At 42.8% G+C, this 16,894-nt stretch overlaps 1 protein-coding gene across 1 annotated transcript in view; it reads left to right on the top strand.

Moving 5' to 3' along the window:
- Nucleotides 1–393: 393 nt before the first annotated feature.
- Nucleotides 394–16,894, top strand: part of MGARP (mitochondria localized glutamic acid rich protein) — a 67,900-nt gene continuing 51,399 nt past the window's right edge. The window contains exons 1-4 of the mRNA XM_073641795.1: nt 394–637; nt 5,288–5,388; nt 8,243–8,333; nt 9,880–9,888. Of these exons, the coding sequence (XP_073497896.1) occupies nt 562–637; nt 5,288–5,388; nt 8,243–8,333; nt 9,880–9,888 (277 nt within the window). The 5' untranslated portion in view covers nt 394–561. The remainder of the gene's footprint in view (nt 638–5,287; nt 5,389–8,242; nt 8,334–9,879; nt 9,889–16,894) is intronic.

The following is a 16,894-nucleotide window of genomic DNA, read 5'->3' as shown; positions in this document are numbered from 1 at the left end:
ATCCATCCGCTGCAGTCTATGGAGCCTGCTGAATGCCCCTCATTACCAGAGCCCCTCTGACAACTCCTGCCAGGGGAGAAGAAATGGTAAATGGGCGTGTATTGGGGTGTGGCCAGGGGCGTGGAGAATTAGCCCTTCACATCTTGTATGTAGAATATCTGCATGAACGCAAGCTCAGTTGTTCTGCATTGTGTAGTGAGATCCTCCCATAGTGCCAGGTCGGGCTAGTCCCAGGCCGGTGTGACACTGCTAGTCCTCATGGTACTGCACATTAGTGCTTATAACAAGCAGGGGAGCATCACGTGACACTACTGCTAAAGTGTAACTTGCGCGTCTTCCTCTCAATAAGGACCGGGTAGAATGCGCATGCGCGCACTCACTAGCCTCTCTTGTTCGGTCCTGGCACGCACGCAGCCAATTTTATGTCACCTGAGGAGGGGGAATGACGTGAGACCACGCCCCGTTGCGTCACCTGCCCTTGCCCGTTTTCCGGCTCCTCCCACCCTGTCATCCTCTGCACTCAGTCGTCCTCTCCGCAGTGATCGCACCGTAGAGTTCACCATGCATCTGTGTCGGAACGCCTGGCTGAAGCTGGCCCCCGTGACACAGCGGGGAGCTGCCGCTCTTCTCCGCACTGGTGAGACTACTAACTGTCCTGTCCCTAGCGTGGAGTCCTGTTGTCGGGTCATGGTAGTCGCCATTGTGTCCTGTAAGGTCACTGGCAGCGTGCTGCCATCACTGTGCTGCAGGCACGTTCTGCAGTGTACGTGCAGTCCTGGCTGGCGCTCTCACTCATTTGGTCGTTGGACTATATACTGGAATGTGCAGTAGCAGCTGTGTCTGCCATGGTGGGGTAGTGGGAGTGTGAGCCCCTGCTGTGGGATTATTTAGAGGTCATTCTAGGGGCTGTGCAGGATCTCAGCCCAGATGCTCAGTGGTGTAAGTAGGTGATAAGTGACCCCCATCAGGGCTGACTGCTGTGTGTATATACATCAACCCTTATATATAGGAGGCTTAGTGACCCCGATCAGGGCTGACTGCTGTGTGTATATACATCAACCCTTATATATAGGAGGCTTAGTGACCCTGATCAGGGCTGACTGCTGTGTATATACATCAACCCTTATATATAGGAGGCTTAGTGACCCCGATCAGGGCTGACTGCTGTGTATATACATCAACCCTTATATATAGGAGGCTTAGTGACCCCGATCAGGGCTGACTGCTGTGTATATACATCAACCCTTATATATAGGAGGCTTAGTGACCCCCATCAGGGCTGACTGCTGTGTGTATATACATCAACCCTTATATATAGGAGGCTTAGTGACCCCCATCAGGGCTGACTGCTGTGTATATACATCAACCCTTATATATAGGAGGCTTAGTGACCCCCATCAGGGCTGTCTGCTGTGTATATACAACAGCCCTTATATATAGGAGGCTTAGTGACCCCCATCAGGGCTGTCTGCTGTGTATATACAACAGCCCTTATATATAGGAGGCTTAGTGACCCCCATCAGGGCTGTCTGCTGTGTATATACATCAACCCTTATATATAGGAGGCTTAGTGACCCCCATTAGGGTTGACTGCTGTGTATATACAACAGCCCTTATCGACAGGAGGCTTAGTGTCCCCCATTAGGGTTGACTGCTGTGTATATACAACAGCCCTTATAGATAGGAGGCTTAGTGTCCCCCATTAGGGTTGACTGCTGTGTATATACAACAGCCCTTATAGATAGGAGGCTTAGTGTCCCCCATTAGGGTTGACTGCTGTGTATATACAACAGCCCTTATAGATAGGAGGCTTAGTGTCCCCCATTAGGATTGACTGCTGTGTATATACAACAGCCCTTATAGATAGGAGGCTTAGTGTCCCCCATTAGGATTGACTGCTGTGTATATACAACAGCCCTTATAGATAGGAGGCTTAGTGATCTCCATCAGGGCTGTCTGCTGTTTATATACCATGACTGCCCTTACTACAGTATAGAGCCCTGTTCACATTACATCACACCACACTACAGGAAGGCAGTGTATGACCTAAGAGGAGACCTGAAGGTCACATGGCAATGATGGTGGCCTGCAGTAATGGGGATCTGCACGTATTCTTCCTGCCTATGGAGGAAGTATCTGCAGCAGTGACTGGGGCGGCTTTTGTTATTCTGGTTACTTATTATCTGCATCTTTCTACCATGTAGCACAGAATGTGTCTGTTCTGCGTCTGGATTGTATCTCCTGGTTGTTGACTAGTGAAGCTTAATTTGCAGGGTGTCAGTTTAACTGTTCTGGCCTCGATGGTATCTGGATCATCCACGTCTGCTGGGTCCTGCATTGTATGTGCTGTGTGCATTGTCCCTGTTGCTCTCCCCGGGCAGGCGATAGTATAGTGAGCCATGTTTGACATGGGGATTTTCATTGATGCAAAAATTATTAGAGATTAATGTCTGTACATGAGGACTATGCTCAGTGTAGTTGCCCCAGGGCTCCCAGCCAGTGTTCCTGGTCTCCTGCATGGCAGACTGGTTATGCATGATTTAGAGGATCTGTCATCTCTCTTGACATGTTTGATTTAGTAGTTGTGTTCTTTCCGAAATAACGATATCAGAGCATCTTTTCTTCTACTTCTGTCATGTCCCGTTCCTTTGTTATATGAATGAATGATAACATGGTGTGATCAGCAGGGGCCGTGTGGCTGACAGTACAATACTGTGCATGGACACACCCCTTTGCCAGAAAGAAAAATTCGTACCACCCATTTGTCAGTTTATTCATACATTTCTAGTATGATTAAAAGAGAAACGGCACAAGAAAAGGCTCTCTAATGTTTTTATTTATTCAGTAAAACAGACTTGTCAGGAGTGGCTCTTCTTTTACATGTGTCCGATTAAGGCCTCATTCAGACATCAGTGATTTTTTTTTTTTGACATGCAGAAAATGGTCCGAGTTTCATCAATTTTTTACCATCAGATGTGTAAATATTATTATTATTATTGCGCCATTTATTCCATGGCACTTTACATGTGAAAAAGGGGTATACATACAAGAACAGTTACAATAATCTTGAACACAATGTGACAGCAACTGGTACAGGAGGAGCGAGGACCCTGCCCGCGAGGGCTCACAGTCTACAATGGATGGGTGAGGGTAAATAAATGACAAACTTTCTCCTACCCATTACAATGTTAATCATGTAAAGCATACAGATTGTATACTGATGCCATCTCTGTGCTGTTCATGACTCGGAAAAAAAAACAGACATGTCTCAGTGACTCTTTAATTTTTTTGTAAAGAAGTTGTTCACTACTTTTTCATTGATGACCTATGTTTAGGATAGGTCATCAATGTACAATCGGCCGAGATCCGACACCCAGCACCCTCCCGATCAGCTGTTATCGGTGTCGGGAGCTGGCCGTCTTCTGATAGTGGCCGAGGCTTGGAACTGCACATCCACCTCCTATTCAAATCAATAGTAGTTGATGTGTTGTGGCTGCTGCAGCGTACTATCAGAAGACGGCCAGCTCTGCAAGTGAGTACTTCCTGCTGGCGGCCGCCACCGATAACAGCTGATGAGTGCTGGGTGTCTGATCCCGACCGATCAGACATTGATGACCTACCTAAGAATAGGTCATCAGTGGAAAAGTAATGGACAACCTCTTTAATACAGACACAGTCCACAAAAAAACGTGTTCACAGCTCTATAGATTATAATGTTCTATTTGTGAATATACACTGATGCGTGATTCCTGGATGTCTGAATGAGGCCTAATAATGACTTAATGAAGATAATTGAGGCTTTGGGAGCTGTGACACAGTCATGACAGCCTGTTGTATGGAAATCGGCTCAGCCATCTGTCAGTGTCCTAGTGTGCCTAGGAAGGCCGTCCATTCATACATTTAACCCTATACGCTCTGTGGTGCACTTTGTTTATACACTAAACATGAGATGACTTCTGATGTTGTGAATGTTGTGTGAGTGATCTTGCACAGCAGACTATCATTTCCTATAAGTGTACAGAGGCGATACATCTGTTTGCGCTGTACATGGAGAGGTGCTGTGTAGGGATGCGGTTCATATACACACATAAGATCTGTTGCCCATCTTGTGTATATTGGGACCTCCCATATTCTATCGAAGATGTTGGGGGTGGTTGCAAACAGTCAAAACGAATGACCGAGAGACGTGCTTTCTATATCCCACCTAAAGACCCCATCTCAGTTACAGTATTCCCCTACGTAAAATAAAAAATCCTTTATACTCACCTCCGGCAATGAGACATCTGCGATGGGTCTCCCAGGGCTTGCGTGACATTGTCATGTGAGCCCTGCAACCAATCAGCCGATGCTTCACTCTCTCTTCCTTTGGACGAAACTGACAACTGGAAGTGAAGGCTGCTGCTCTCTGACTTCCTCAAAATGTCCGTTATGTTCGATGGATGTGAGAGTGAAGTGGCGGCTGATTGGTTGCAGGGCTCACATGACATAACGTTACTTGAGCCCTGGGAGACCCATCGCTGGAACATCGCTGGCTGCAACTGGCTATATGGATGAAAATGTATATGGCTGTGTCGACATTACGACTGTTCAACTAGCTACATACTTTACAGTGGCGTAACTTGATGCTTGTGGGCCCCAGTGCAAAATCTCCAACATGGCTTCCAAACTATAACAAATTTTTAAAAGTATTAGTCTTCACATTAGGGACAAATGAACTGTTTGCCCCCCCACCACCTCAATTACCTCCATAGTTATGCCCCAATACTTCAGTCTGATATGTATAGCAGCATTAAAGGGGTGTTCTCAAGTTTGGAAGTTATCCCCCATGTATTGGAGACACCCCAGTGATGGGGAAGTTGTACCCTATCTATAGCCGTCTGTATTGGCATTCTGATAGTATAAAGTTCCTCCAGGTCTGTAACACGTACTCGTGAGCAGCCTTTACCCCACCACATGATTCCTCCATGAGGCGCTGAGAGAATCGGCTATTTCATTGGAAAATACCTGTTAGTGCCACAATTTCTTTGTATTTTTCTTGTCACAGGTTCCAAATATGTCCACGATAATATAGGAACCCTCCATGTGTGTAAAATTGGATTAGTTTGCATGAGGCTTTACAGACAATTAGGGTTTCCTGTCAGAACGCCTACATATGCGCAGCATTGTTAGGTGCGAGTTCAGCAGCTTTGTGCAAGGCAAGATGTCTGCTCTCAGGTGTCATGTCTGGTATAGGCATGTAAAGCCTGGATTATGTGCACTGGTTATTGTACACTTTTTCTTTCTATAGCTTCTGCCCGGCAGATGTCCAGCAGTGTGCCGGGATCTTCTGGAGAAGCTCTTCCTTATTACCTGTTAGTTGGCGTTGCTCTGGCTGGTGGTGGATTTTACGTGAGTATCTGACGTTCCACACAACACTGATATGTTTTGTCCTGTCATTTTTTTTAGCATTATATATTGTTCTGTGCAAAACCTTCCATCACATCCATTGTGACAGCAAACGTTTACTTCATACAAAGCATCACGGATGAAAGAGCCGAGATTGCATAGAGATCAGGCAATCTCCTGTGGCCATCTAGTAGACTATTATCGTGAAGAAGCTTTCCTAGGAACGCTCGTTCACTATAATTGTGTAGTGTAAACGGGCCGCCTATCAAAATGATCATTCGTCGGGTGAAATGATCTTTTGCTCTGCTCAGATCATTCTTGGTAGCACATCGTCCTGTATCAATGGGAGTCATGCTGCCGAGAACAATGGCCGCCTGTACACAGTGAATAATCTATTACTGGCTGTATGTTGTACATCATTTGAGCTGTCTGCCTTTGTTAACAGACTATTAAATGCCACTGATCAGCGAACAATTAGCTGATCCCTGGACATTCGTACCACCAGTAGTCATGTAAATGCACCATAAGGCACTAGGGCAAAAATACAGAGTATCAACCAAAGCTTTAAAGAGGGGTGCCCACTAGTGATGAGCGAGTGTGCTTGCCACTCGGGTGACATCAAGGTGCTCGGGTACGTATCACGGGTGCTCAAGTGCCATGCTCAGAGTCCCCACCCCATATGTTTCGCACCTGTAAGCCATTAAACATGCGGGGATTGTTTGCCATACATGGTAATTCTGTAGCCATGTTGGCTATGGCATTATCTTATATGGCAGCCAATCCCCGGGAACTCAAGCATGGCGCTCCAGCACCCGTGATACTCGATACGTACCTGACCACCACAATGTCAGTCGAGTGGTGAGCACACTCACTCATCACTAGTGGCCACTTGTCCTTCACCCTTGTGGACATTTAGGCTCTGAGAGTTAGTGAATATATTTTCTTTTTCGGAGATTCCTTGGAATTCACCAGTTTAGTGCACTTCTTGGCTATTCATTTCACTGTTTTTTGTCCTTGGGTGATATAAAGCGCTTTCTTTGGCTTAAAATTTAAGAAATAATGTGCTGCTTTGTCATCAAATTTACATATAGACACAGGCTAGAAGGGGAGTAAAAAGCAGGGATAATTGAATGTCCCATTGTAGTAGCCTCTTAAATATTAAGGGAGTTTTCCCACGAACAAAAGTTCATTTTAATAATTTGCTGTGTCTGACCGTGTACGGAACATGGTCTGATCATACCACATCTCCTGGCCGGGAGAGGAAGCAAGAGTATACAGACAGCACAGCAGGGTATCACAGAGGATTCATTTTGTGAGGTAAAACATTTGACTGCTTGTTTTTAAACAATGTTTTACTTCACAAAATGAATCCTCTGCAATCCATGGCCACAGGCATTGTTCAATTTCACACTTTCCTGGGCCACAGGCATTGTTCAATTTCACACTTTCCTGGGCCACAGGCATTGTTCAATTTCACACTTTCCTGGGCCACAGGCATTGTTCAATTTCACACTTTCCTGGGCCACAGGCATTGTTCAATTTCACACTTTCATGGGCCACAGGCATTGTTCAATTTCACACTTTCCTGGGCCACAGGCATTGTTCAATTTTACACCTAGCTCAGCCAATGTTTATATTGTACACATCACTAATATACTTAAACTCTCCTAATACAAACTACCATCTCAGTGACCAAGACAAGATGGTAAAATCACAAAAATAAATGTTTCATATACTGTTGTACTTGCTTATTTTCACTAAAAACGCAGAAAAACTCGATAGCGATGTTTACACTAGGCGTTTATTCACTACCCATTACTTCCAATGAGTGAAAAGCGCTGAACTGACGTGCTCTATTCTGCAAAAAACATGCAAAGCACAGAATCCTGATAAAAAATCCCAAGATGCATGCATGAGGCTTCTGGAATCTCATAGACTTTGCTGGTACTGTTAAACACAGCTGAAAATTTGCATAAAAAAAGCTGAAAAAAAACAAGATGTGTGCACATAGCCTTACTGTGACAAAATGATAAAAAACACACTTTAACACAAAATGCTATAAAAAAAACAAAAACAAATTGGTTGTTCCCAACTTTGTTCTTCAGGAGCGCACATGCTTGCCAAAGGTGGCGTGCCCTTGATTGATTGACCGTTGGGACCAGAGGCATGGCTGTGTTGCTGGCCAAAAGTCTCCATCCTCTGCTGCTGCAAGCTCAGGCAGTTTTGCCTCTGAGTGCAGTGGGACTGAAGTGAGCCGGAATCAGCGAGCCACCTTCTCTAGCACAGCGCCCGCAGCCTCTAGCAAACAGCCTATAATCAATGCACTCCTTCCTTAGGAGACTGACCACCTCTGATAAACTGCAGAGGTGGCCGGTGACCTAGGCAATGAACAGTAAACAGTTAGGAATCCCTCCGTTCTTGAGAACGGAGAATTTTTAATAACCAGTAAACTGCAAAGTTATTTGTTTGTAGAAACACTTAATAATTTTACCCATTTCTCTGGATTAGAATAACCCTTTGACTATATAGCCAAGTATCCTTTCTTTAGGAAATCTCCCAAGAATAAATCTCACATCAGGTCTACTCTGGCTACATAAGACTTAGCTTTGGGCCAGCCGCCTCTCTGTTGTGGGCAAGGAGCAGCTGTCTGTAGTTAGGACTGTGCTATGATAAATATCCCGCAGTCAGAAACATTCATTTCCGGAGAAGCCAAGGTCAAAAGATTGTTGTCCCTGGTTTCCAGTACTTTCTGTTGCCTGAGGATTTAATAGGGAGACAGGACAGTGAATTTGGATTCTATTTTTTTTTTTTTTTACTGTTCCTTTGCTAGACTCTTCCTGATCTCATGTCATTTCAGGCTTACCGGACCGTAAGCAGAGATAGAGCACGTTTCAATGATCGCCATGAATACATCAATACACAACTGAAACCTGCATTTGAGGATTATGGTAAGATTATTCATCCCTGATAAAGTGCCACAATCCCTCTGTATGTGGCCAACGTCATTAGGCCAGCCACGGATAACGTTCTACTTCTTGACAGTCCATGTTCTCAAGAGGATATATAGCACTATATACTTACAATTGCTCGTTTTGCCTTTCTACCCAGCTCATTCTTCTCTTTTCCATTTGGTCTGTGACGTCACGTGATTATAAACTGAAATCCTTATAAGCTCTATGTAGAAACAGGAGGTCAATTTTCCCTGTATGAGTCAATGAACACGTTTATGGTGGGGGGGGGGGAGCAGCTGGGTCAGTAGATGAAGAGGGGAATGATATATCCAGGGACAAGAGACTTCCTGTTTCTACATAGAGCAGAGAAAAGAGAATAATTATCTGTGTAGAAAGGCAAAATGAGCAATTGTAAGTACACAGTGCTGTATAACATGATGATTGCAATATATTACGAGGATAAAACTTTGATGGGAGGAGGAGTGCTTCTATAAAACAGATAGTGACATTACTCAATCTGTATAGTTTGAATAAAACTGGGGGACCTCTACAATGTTATGGAACACGCCCACTTGTTAGATTGTGAGGTAGCCAATACATACATTCAGAAAGTGCTATGTATAACTGCCACCAACTAATTTAAAGGGTTTTTCCTTAAGTGTTACTGTGACCCATGCTCCACTTTGCTCAAGAGACACCAGGTGAGTGCATTTGTGTCCTATCGTGGTGATATCCCATAAATCTATGGGGTGAAAAAAATGTCATAATTCCCATAATTGATACTTGGCAACTATCCAACTACTGGGATCCTCGCTGATTAAGAGCCCCTTACTGATCAACCAATCCTCGCTGCATTCATGCAGAGACCCCCGTTCTAGTGATTGTTGCTTTCCCAGCAGTTAGTCATTTATCGCCTATCCTATTCACACTGGCAGTTTCGCTGTACACGATGAGTGAAATCCACAGCAATATTGTTGAGAAAATTGTGGTTGTGAAATACGCACCGATCTCTGAAGGATAAATTGATGTGCTGCAGATTTTCAATCCGCGGTGCAGAGTGATTTATTATGGGGATGGGATGTTTCTCCGCACACTTGGAGGAGACGGCTTAAAATGTCATCTGCCGCACTCCTGTAGAAACTCTGCAAAAACCTTGAGGCTTAAATGGAGATGATTTTCTGCTTTGAAAACTCCGGAAATAAAAACTGTACACAGCCCAATATGCAGCGGATTTTATGTTCCCTTCATACTTCGTTCCCTGCATTTTCATTTTTAGCCCAAAGCATCTAAAAGAGGCAGAAAAAGACATGTAAATATAAAAAAAAAAAAAAAAAAAAAACTACAAACTTGAATGTCTATTATAATTGTTAGTTCTTTTCGGACTTCTTTAAATTTTTAAAGGTACCAAGGCGGATCGTCAAAACTTTGTTTTTCTTGTATTTGTATGTTTGACTTTTTTTTTTTAAAACTTTAATTTGATTCTCGCTGTGAAGGTGTAGTAAGCTTGTTAATTGTATATTTTTTTATTTTTTTTCCTCCCCAGAGAGCAAAAGTAAGTGGATTTTTATTTTCAACTCCCTATATGTGCTTTTCCTTTTCTCTATTCCTGATACTTGCATAACTTACTGCTCGGCCTGATCAGCCCCCTGATGCACCAGTAAAGTTTCTTACAAATGTAATGAAGTCTCTAGTGTAACTTGTATATTGTGCATGATGTACAGGGGGCACCCAGGCCACGCAGTATATATGGCAAGAAAACCCGGTCTCTTCTGAACAAGGATTGTTTTGTGGCTCTTTTTCCACTTTGAGCTTTTAGTGTCTAAAATATCAGTCTTCATCTATTAATGTATATATTGCTTTTCTATGTAAATTTGAGCCGAAATCAAGTATTCTATCCTTGTTCACAACAGAGCACAGGTTGTGTCCTTGTCTCTGTGACTGTGTATGGAAGTTTTTGTTGCGTCTGCTAATTCTGGTTATCTTGTGAATACAGAATTTCACTGTATTAAAAAAAAAAAAAAAAAAAAAAAGTGAAAAATTAGCATGAGCAGAGCATTTTATTTTTGGCTCATGTGAATTTCTTTTTCTCTAATTGTCACTTTTGCTTCTTACAATTTCCAGAATAAAGTCCAAGGGGATATCTACCCAAACTTGAAGCTATAGGAGCAAAAAAAAAAAAGGGACAGTCCATCTTGCCGTGCAGCCTAACTAGTGATGACTATAGTCACGCCAGCCCTTTAAAAACACCTAGACTTTCATTTAACGTTTCCTTTTTACCTAATCTCGTTTTAGTAATCTATGTGCAGACTTCCTTTGGTGAATGAGGGGTTGGATTCGGTTATGATTTTGTTAAAAACCAGTTTGTGAAATCTGTTAAGTCCATTGACGAGGTTATGGCTGACCGCTCTGACTATCTGTGTGTAACTGACTGTCCAATAAAAAGACCACACTGAATGTTGCGTTTTGACTGACTGTCCTTTATTTTTCCATGTCTGGGGTTTCTGGCTAGTAGTTTCTTTTGAGGTGACTAAACATTTCCTAGAATAAAACTAACTTTGAAAGTGTGGCCTATGTGTGCTCGTAACTAATGTTTGCTCCGCTTGTCTTACTTGCTGCACAAGGCTTGATCTTGTCTAGATTTAGTAAAGTGTGAAGCAAAATCATAAGGTGCAAATTCAGATGAAAGAGCGTTTTGTAGCACTGATCAACTCCTAGATAATTGGGTTCTTCATATGAAATCAAATGACTTTTATGTCTGGTGTTATATATTCACTCCATGACCAAAAATATGGTGGACATTCCTTCTATCAGCCACACCTAGCATTACAGGAAAAATATCTTTGTACCGTGTTAGCCAATAGATAGAAAACCACTGAGGACACCTAACATTAACGTTCTTGGCAGAATAACCGGTCATGCAGAAGAGGTCAGTGACTCTTTTAAAGTTGTTTTAAGGTGGCGATACAGTTTAGTTTTTGAATACTTGGACAAAAGCTCTTCTTTCTGACACTCTTATTGGCCTAATATGTATTTGCTCTCAGTAGGACGGGGGAGTAAGCTCCTGCCATAGACCTCTGATGGCGCCTTATGTCCATTGAGGAAAAAAAGGATTACACATGTTGAGGTCCAAAATGCCTGATCCCTCAGGACCGCACCACTAGCGGCAACATTTGGAGAACTGTAAGATACATTTCACACATCACTGGAGAATAGAGGTTTGGTACATGCCATGAGATTTCTTACTTCATGTAAAGTTTGGTAATGGAGGACTCCTCTTTATATTTTAGGTCCGGTCCTATTACTTCTAGTTGAGGAGATCTTAAACAAAATCTTTCCATTGATTGATGTTGCCCAAACCACGGGCAGCGTGATTCAGAGCCTGGTTGGTCTATTGCAGCTAGATATGTCTTTCTCTGCAGCGCCCTGTCTTTTCAGAGAAAACATAGCTTGAAGAGCCGGTTGGGGACAAATAAGACTGGTCCAGCACTGCTCCCGGGCAGCTTGACAGTTTGACTGGTTTCTCCCATGTGTGTACATAAGGAGAGACCTGTCAATCAACTGGGTCGGTGTGTGGAGAAGCCAGCCGGGGATGTCATTGAACCAGTCTTGTTTCTCCCTATAGCCTTCGATTGGTTTGTCAAACTATATTTTCTTGAAATGCCAAAACCTACCTACTCTTTACTTTTTCTGTATGACTGTTCCTCCTTATAAAAACGTGTGGGGGCAAAGCTTACTGTGGCCCTCCACCACATTGTGCACATTTAGAATAGCGACAGCAATGAAGCCCAGAGATCATACTTTTTGATCATGTAGACAAATTTAGTAAGTCTGATACCTTCAATGTCAAATTAACTGATTGCTACAAGAAGCTCTTTCTAATGAAGAATCAAGTTGTGTAACACTATCCCCAATACTCTTAGTACATTCTCCATCATTTTAACTCTTGGATTGGAAGATCACATGTAAAGATAGGGGTGCACAGACTGAAAAAGTCTATTTTATACTTAGCTTTCACGACTCATAGAGGCCATATAATTTTAGCTAAGTTGTAAGGGCTTGTTCACACGCTGAGTTTTTGCTGTGTTTTTTAGGGGGAAAAAAAAAACACTGCACTTTACATTACCAGTAAAGTGAGTGAGATTTCTGAAATCCCGTACACATGCTGCTTATAAATTTTTTTCTTGCGCATTTGAACCATCAAAGTGTTTTTTCAAACCTGCAGCATGTCATTTCTTTCAGTGTTTTTGCAAAGTTTTTCGCACACTTAAATGACTGGTAAAAAAAAAAATGCATAAAAAAAGTTTTACTCAGCGGTTTTCCTTACAACACTCATTTTTGTGCATAAAAATATGCTGCAAATACTCAGCATGTGCTCATATACACATATTATAAAGGATCATGCACGTGGCAGATTTTTTTTTTTTTTGTACAAGTTTGGAGAAACTTTATCAGATTTTCTCTGATGAGGAAAAAAAAAAATCACTACAACTTTCTTCTCATAAGAGAATCGTCCTGAAAAAGATGTGCACATAGCCTAGCAAAGACAAGTTCACGCTAACATGAAAAACCTTATAAAAGGTGAATATTGCAAAAGCTTTACCCATGGCATGCCAGGCAATATAATGCCTAAATGAATAGACATTTAAAGAAATGACTCTAATGTAAAAGACAATTTTTTTAAATCGTGCTGACATAACCCAGATTGTTTCAGGGTCACCACCTCATCCCTTTTACCGATGTCTTACAATGTAGTGATGATCTTAGTCACCTGTGCATGCCTAATCTTGCGTGATTCACAACTGATTGCATGATGCCAATGAGCAGGCTGCTAGTCATCCCTGTTGGCTGCCCAGGTTTGCCCACTTATATGGTTTACAAGAGCCAAACTGTTTCACACCGTGCACTGAAGGGTTACAACCAGAATGCTGTCTTCTCACCTGCTGTTCTTCACCCTGTTTCTCACCTGTATACTGTTCACCCTTTGCAGTTACTAATATATTAATGCACTTATGCAAAATGGCGTATGTAGGCATATTGGGGCTGTCTGTGGGGGTACAACTAACACTGCTGCTTAGTTACATTACTTCATAGGCCTCCATTCCATAGAAGGGTTTTCAATAAAGAAATACAAATTTCCCCTGTGCCGTTCTTGATGAAATATCTGTTACTTGGTCGTAGTCTGGGCGTATGAATAGCGAGAGTCTCACAATTACCATAGCGCTGTAGAGATACTTCGTAAAGAGGTTATCTATAGGTAAGTGAATCATTTCGTCAGATGCCAGCCTATAGAATAACATATGAGAATTGGTTTCATGACCCAAAATTAAATTTTGAACCAATGGCCAAACTCCCGTTCTCTGTTTTACTATTCGTCCAAGGAAGCTGACCATAAGAGATTGAAAGCATCGGGAGAATATTTACTGCAATTACAGATGTCTATTGTACTTTTTCCTGATCTACTTTTGTGGTATTTAAAGTATTAAAATCCCTTTTATACATTTCTCAACAATGAAATTGCAACACCAAGAAGGAAAAATCGTGAAATCACAGGATCTATTGTAATTATATTGAAATGCAAATGATGAAAATGTAAAGAAAATGTTCTAAACATCTGGATTTATTCAGTATCAAGTATGAGCATAACATATAGAAATATAAGCACTTAACTTCAGTGATACATGCCTAGACATGTTATTAATGGTTCTCTGAGGAATGTTCTGCAATGCTGAATGCACTTGGGTGCACAAATCATCAAGGTCTGATGCTGGCAGCTCCCTTTGCAATTGCCGACCAATGACATCTCAGATGTGCTTGCTGGGTAACAAGTCTGGAGATACTGTAGGCCATGGTAGCATGTTTAGGCCATACTGGCTGCTCACAGTAGCACGGGCAACATGCAGCCTGGAGCTGTCATGTTGAAAACCTGCTCCTGGGACACCTTGGAGTATTGGTCGTACCATTGGGTCCATCAACAAATCAATGTAAAGGCTCACTCCCACTTGCGATGTAATCGGACGAGTGCAACCCGATATAAAATTGGATTGCACTCGGCCGAATGTTAACCTATGGGGCAGTGCACATCTGCGATTATTTTCTCATGCCGTTTCGGCATACGAAAAAAATCGCAGCATTCTGCGATTGCATCCGTGAATCGGATCGCATGCACCCATATAAGTTTATGGGTGCATGTGAAACATCTCACACTTAGATATCACCTGAGTGCAGTCCGATTCCCGCGGACGCCGGCAATGGAGGAGAAGAAGAAATTACTTTCTCCGTCTCATCCTCAGCTGTGCTGTGATTCTCTCACGCGAGAGGATCGGAGCACAGAACACTGACACTCGGCTCTCGCTCGCAGCAAAGCTGGAACCGAGTGTTATTAGCATATCGTATTGGATGCAATACGTTAATGTGTCTCCGGCCTAACTCTGAGCTGTAAGTGTACCTGAAAGGAAAACTATAGAGGGCCAGCTACAGTACATTATACCACTCCACAACATAATTTGGGGAGTAGAACTGGTGTGACGTTCCCCAATGAAGTGCTGTTCAATTACCTTACGCCACCGCGTGTAAGGCTACCTGGTGCAGAACAAGACTGGTATGGAGATCTATTTTCTTCAGCAATGAGTCCCACTTTTGTCTTGCGTGCAATGATAGGCAGAGATTGGCCTTGAGACAACGTTGGCAACGCCATAGAGGCCTTTATGAGGGAATATCACATCAGTCCTACTCCTGGGATTATGGTGTGGAGTGGAATAATATACAATAGCCGTGATCATGGAACCAGTGGAACTGCCATTTCTCCAAAGTGATTCCAGAGCCGTTTTTCAACACAACAGTGTCAGGTCTAAATGTGCTACCATGGACTTGTATCCCATCGAGCACATCTGGAACATCAGTGGTCAGCAATTGCAAAAGGCACTGCCAGCAGTGGATCTTCACAATTGCCAAGGCATGTAAGTGCATATATTTCTGCAAGCGGCACTCATACTCAATACTAATGAATCAAGATGTTTTGAAAATTGTGTTCTCATTTTTTCATCATTACATATCAGTTGATCTTTTGATTTACTTAATTCCACAACTTTTCTATCTTGGTGTTGCAATTTCAGTGTTGTGGATTAAAAGGAACCTGTCACTTTGTACATGCAGTTGGATTTGTGGTCAGCATAAAATAGAGAAAAAACTGAGCAGAATAATTTTTAGATCTGTTGGAAAAGATTCAGTATAACTTGTATATTATTCCAGTGGGCGGTCCTATTCAGTAACTGACAGCTATCTCTGCATGCACAGTTATAAAAAGAAGACTGAATCAGTAAATAGGACCGCCCAATCTGATCAGCTCTTCCTGCTGTATAACAGCCTGCCTGCAGATCAGACACCATTTTAAACATGACGGGTTCCCTTTATGTAGGAGGCATTCTCTTGAACACCATTTTAAGGCCCTTTATCTAAAAGTTGGATAAACACGTAGAATTTGGCTGGACCGGCCAACTTTCTGATTACTGGAGTTAGAGGAGAGAAGGATCGGGCATGTTTCATTTAAACGCCTAATCCAGAGGTGTCTGGCAGTGACTTACTTCTGTCTCCCATCCCAACATGCACGTACAGCATAACAGAATGTCATCTTCGGCCGTGTTGTCCCAGCACCCATGCACAATGACAATATCGTGCACACACAGCTCGGCTTGTCACCATAGTGAAAAGTACAGGATGATTCACTCGCTACTTTACCCAGAAAAGTTGCTGTAACTTCTAACTGAGACAGTCGACCGTACTGAAATTTGGACTGTACATACTTTGGTTCATGAGAAGTGAGAGTGCAATGAACCTTAGCGACGAGAAACATCCTCGTACTTAGTGGTGTCGCTTACTTGTTGCCCCGCTGGTCGTCTCCACTGTGACATAGACTTGCTGCACGCCTTTCTGCGTGTCGGTAATTGGTGTGGTGCTCGCATTTCACGCCTGCCGAATTCCTTCTTCATTTGTTAACAATGTACAGATACAGATTGGAGGAGCGTGTTTTCATTGTGAGATAGGCATGTCGTATTCCACATGTTAACAAGCGGCCAAGAAAGGTTGTGTTCGCCTGTACAGAGTCACTGTCATTCAGGAATTGAAAGGGCCCAATCAAGAGAAAATCATTTATTGTTTGTGGTTCCAGACCGTCATTGCTGAAAAAGAAAACATATTGGACTATATGTGGTACACTGACAAAGCCTGGTTTCCCCTATGTGGCTACATCAATTCACAAAACTCCTGTATTTGGGCAGCTGACAACCCACACGCGCTTCATGAGATGCTACTTCTTCCAGAAAAATTACAGAGTAATCCCTGGGACTGTGGCCACCAAGATCGCCTGATTTAACACTGCCGTATTTTTTCCTTTCGGGCCATTTGAAATGTCGAGTGTACGGTAGCAGGCCACGAACATTACAGACAGAGAGAACATACAGCGAGAAATTCAGGCTATGACCCCACACTTCCTGTGGAATATATTCAACAATATGGAACGGCGCATGCAAGTGTGCTTGGATGCGGACTGTGGACATTTTCAA

This window comes from Phyllobates terribilis, unplaced genomic scaffold (assembly GCF_046119375.1).
Source record: "Phyllobates terribilis strain yellow unplaced genomic scaffold, ASM4611937v1 Scaffold_1__5_contigs__length_1240528914, whole genome shotgun sequence".
Classification (NCBI taxonomy): Eukaryota; Metazoa; Chordata; class Amphibia; order Anura; family Dendrobatidae; genus Phyllobates; species Phyllobates terribilis.
The sequence above is the reverse complement of the archived record's forward strand: the minus strand, read 5'-3'. Positions and strand labels throughout refer to the sequence as shown.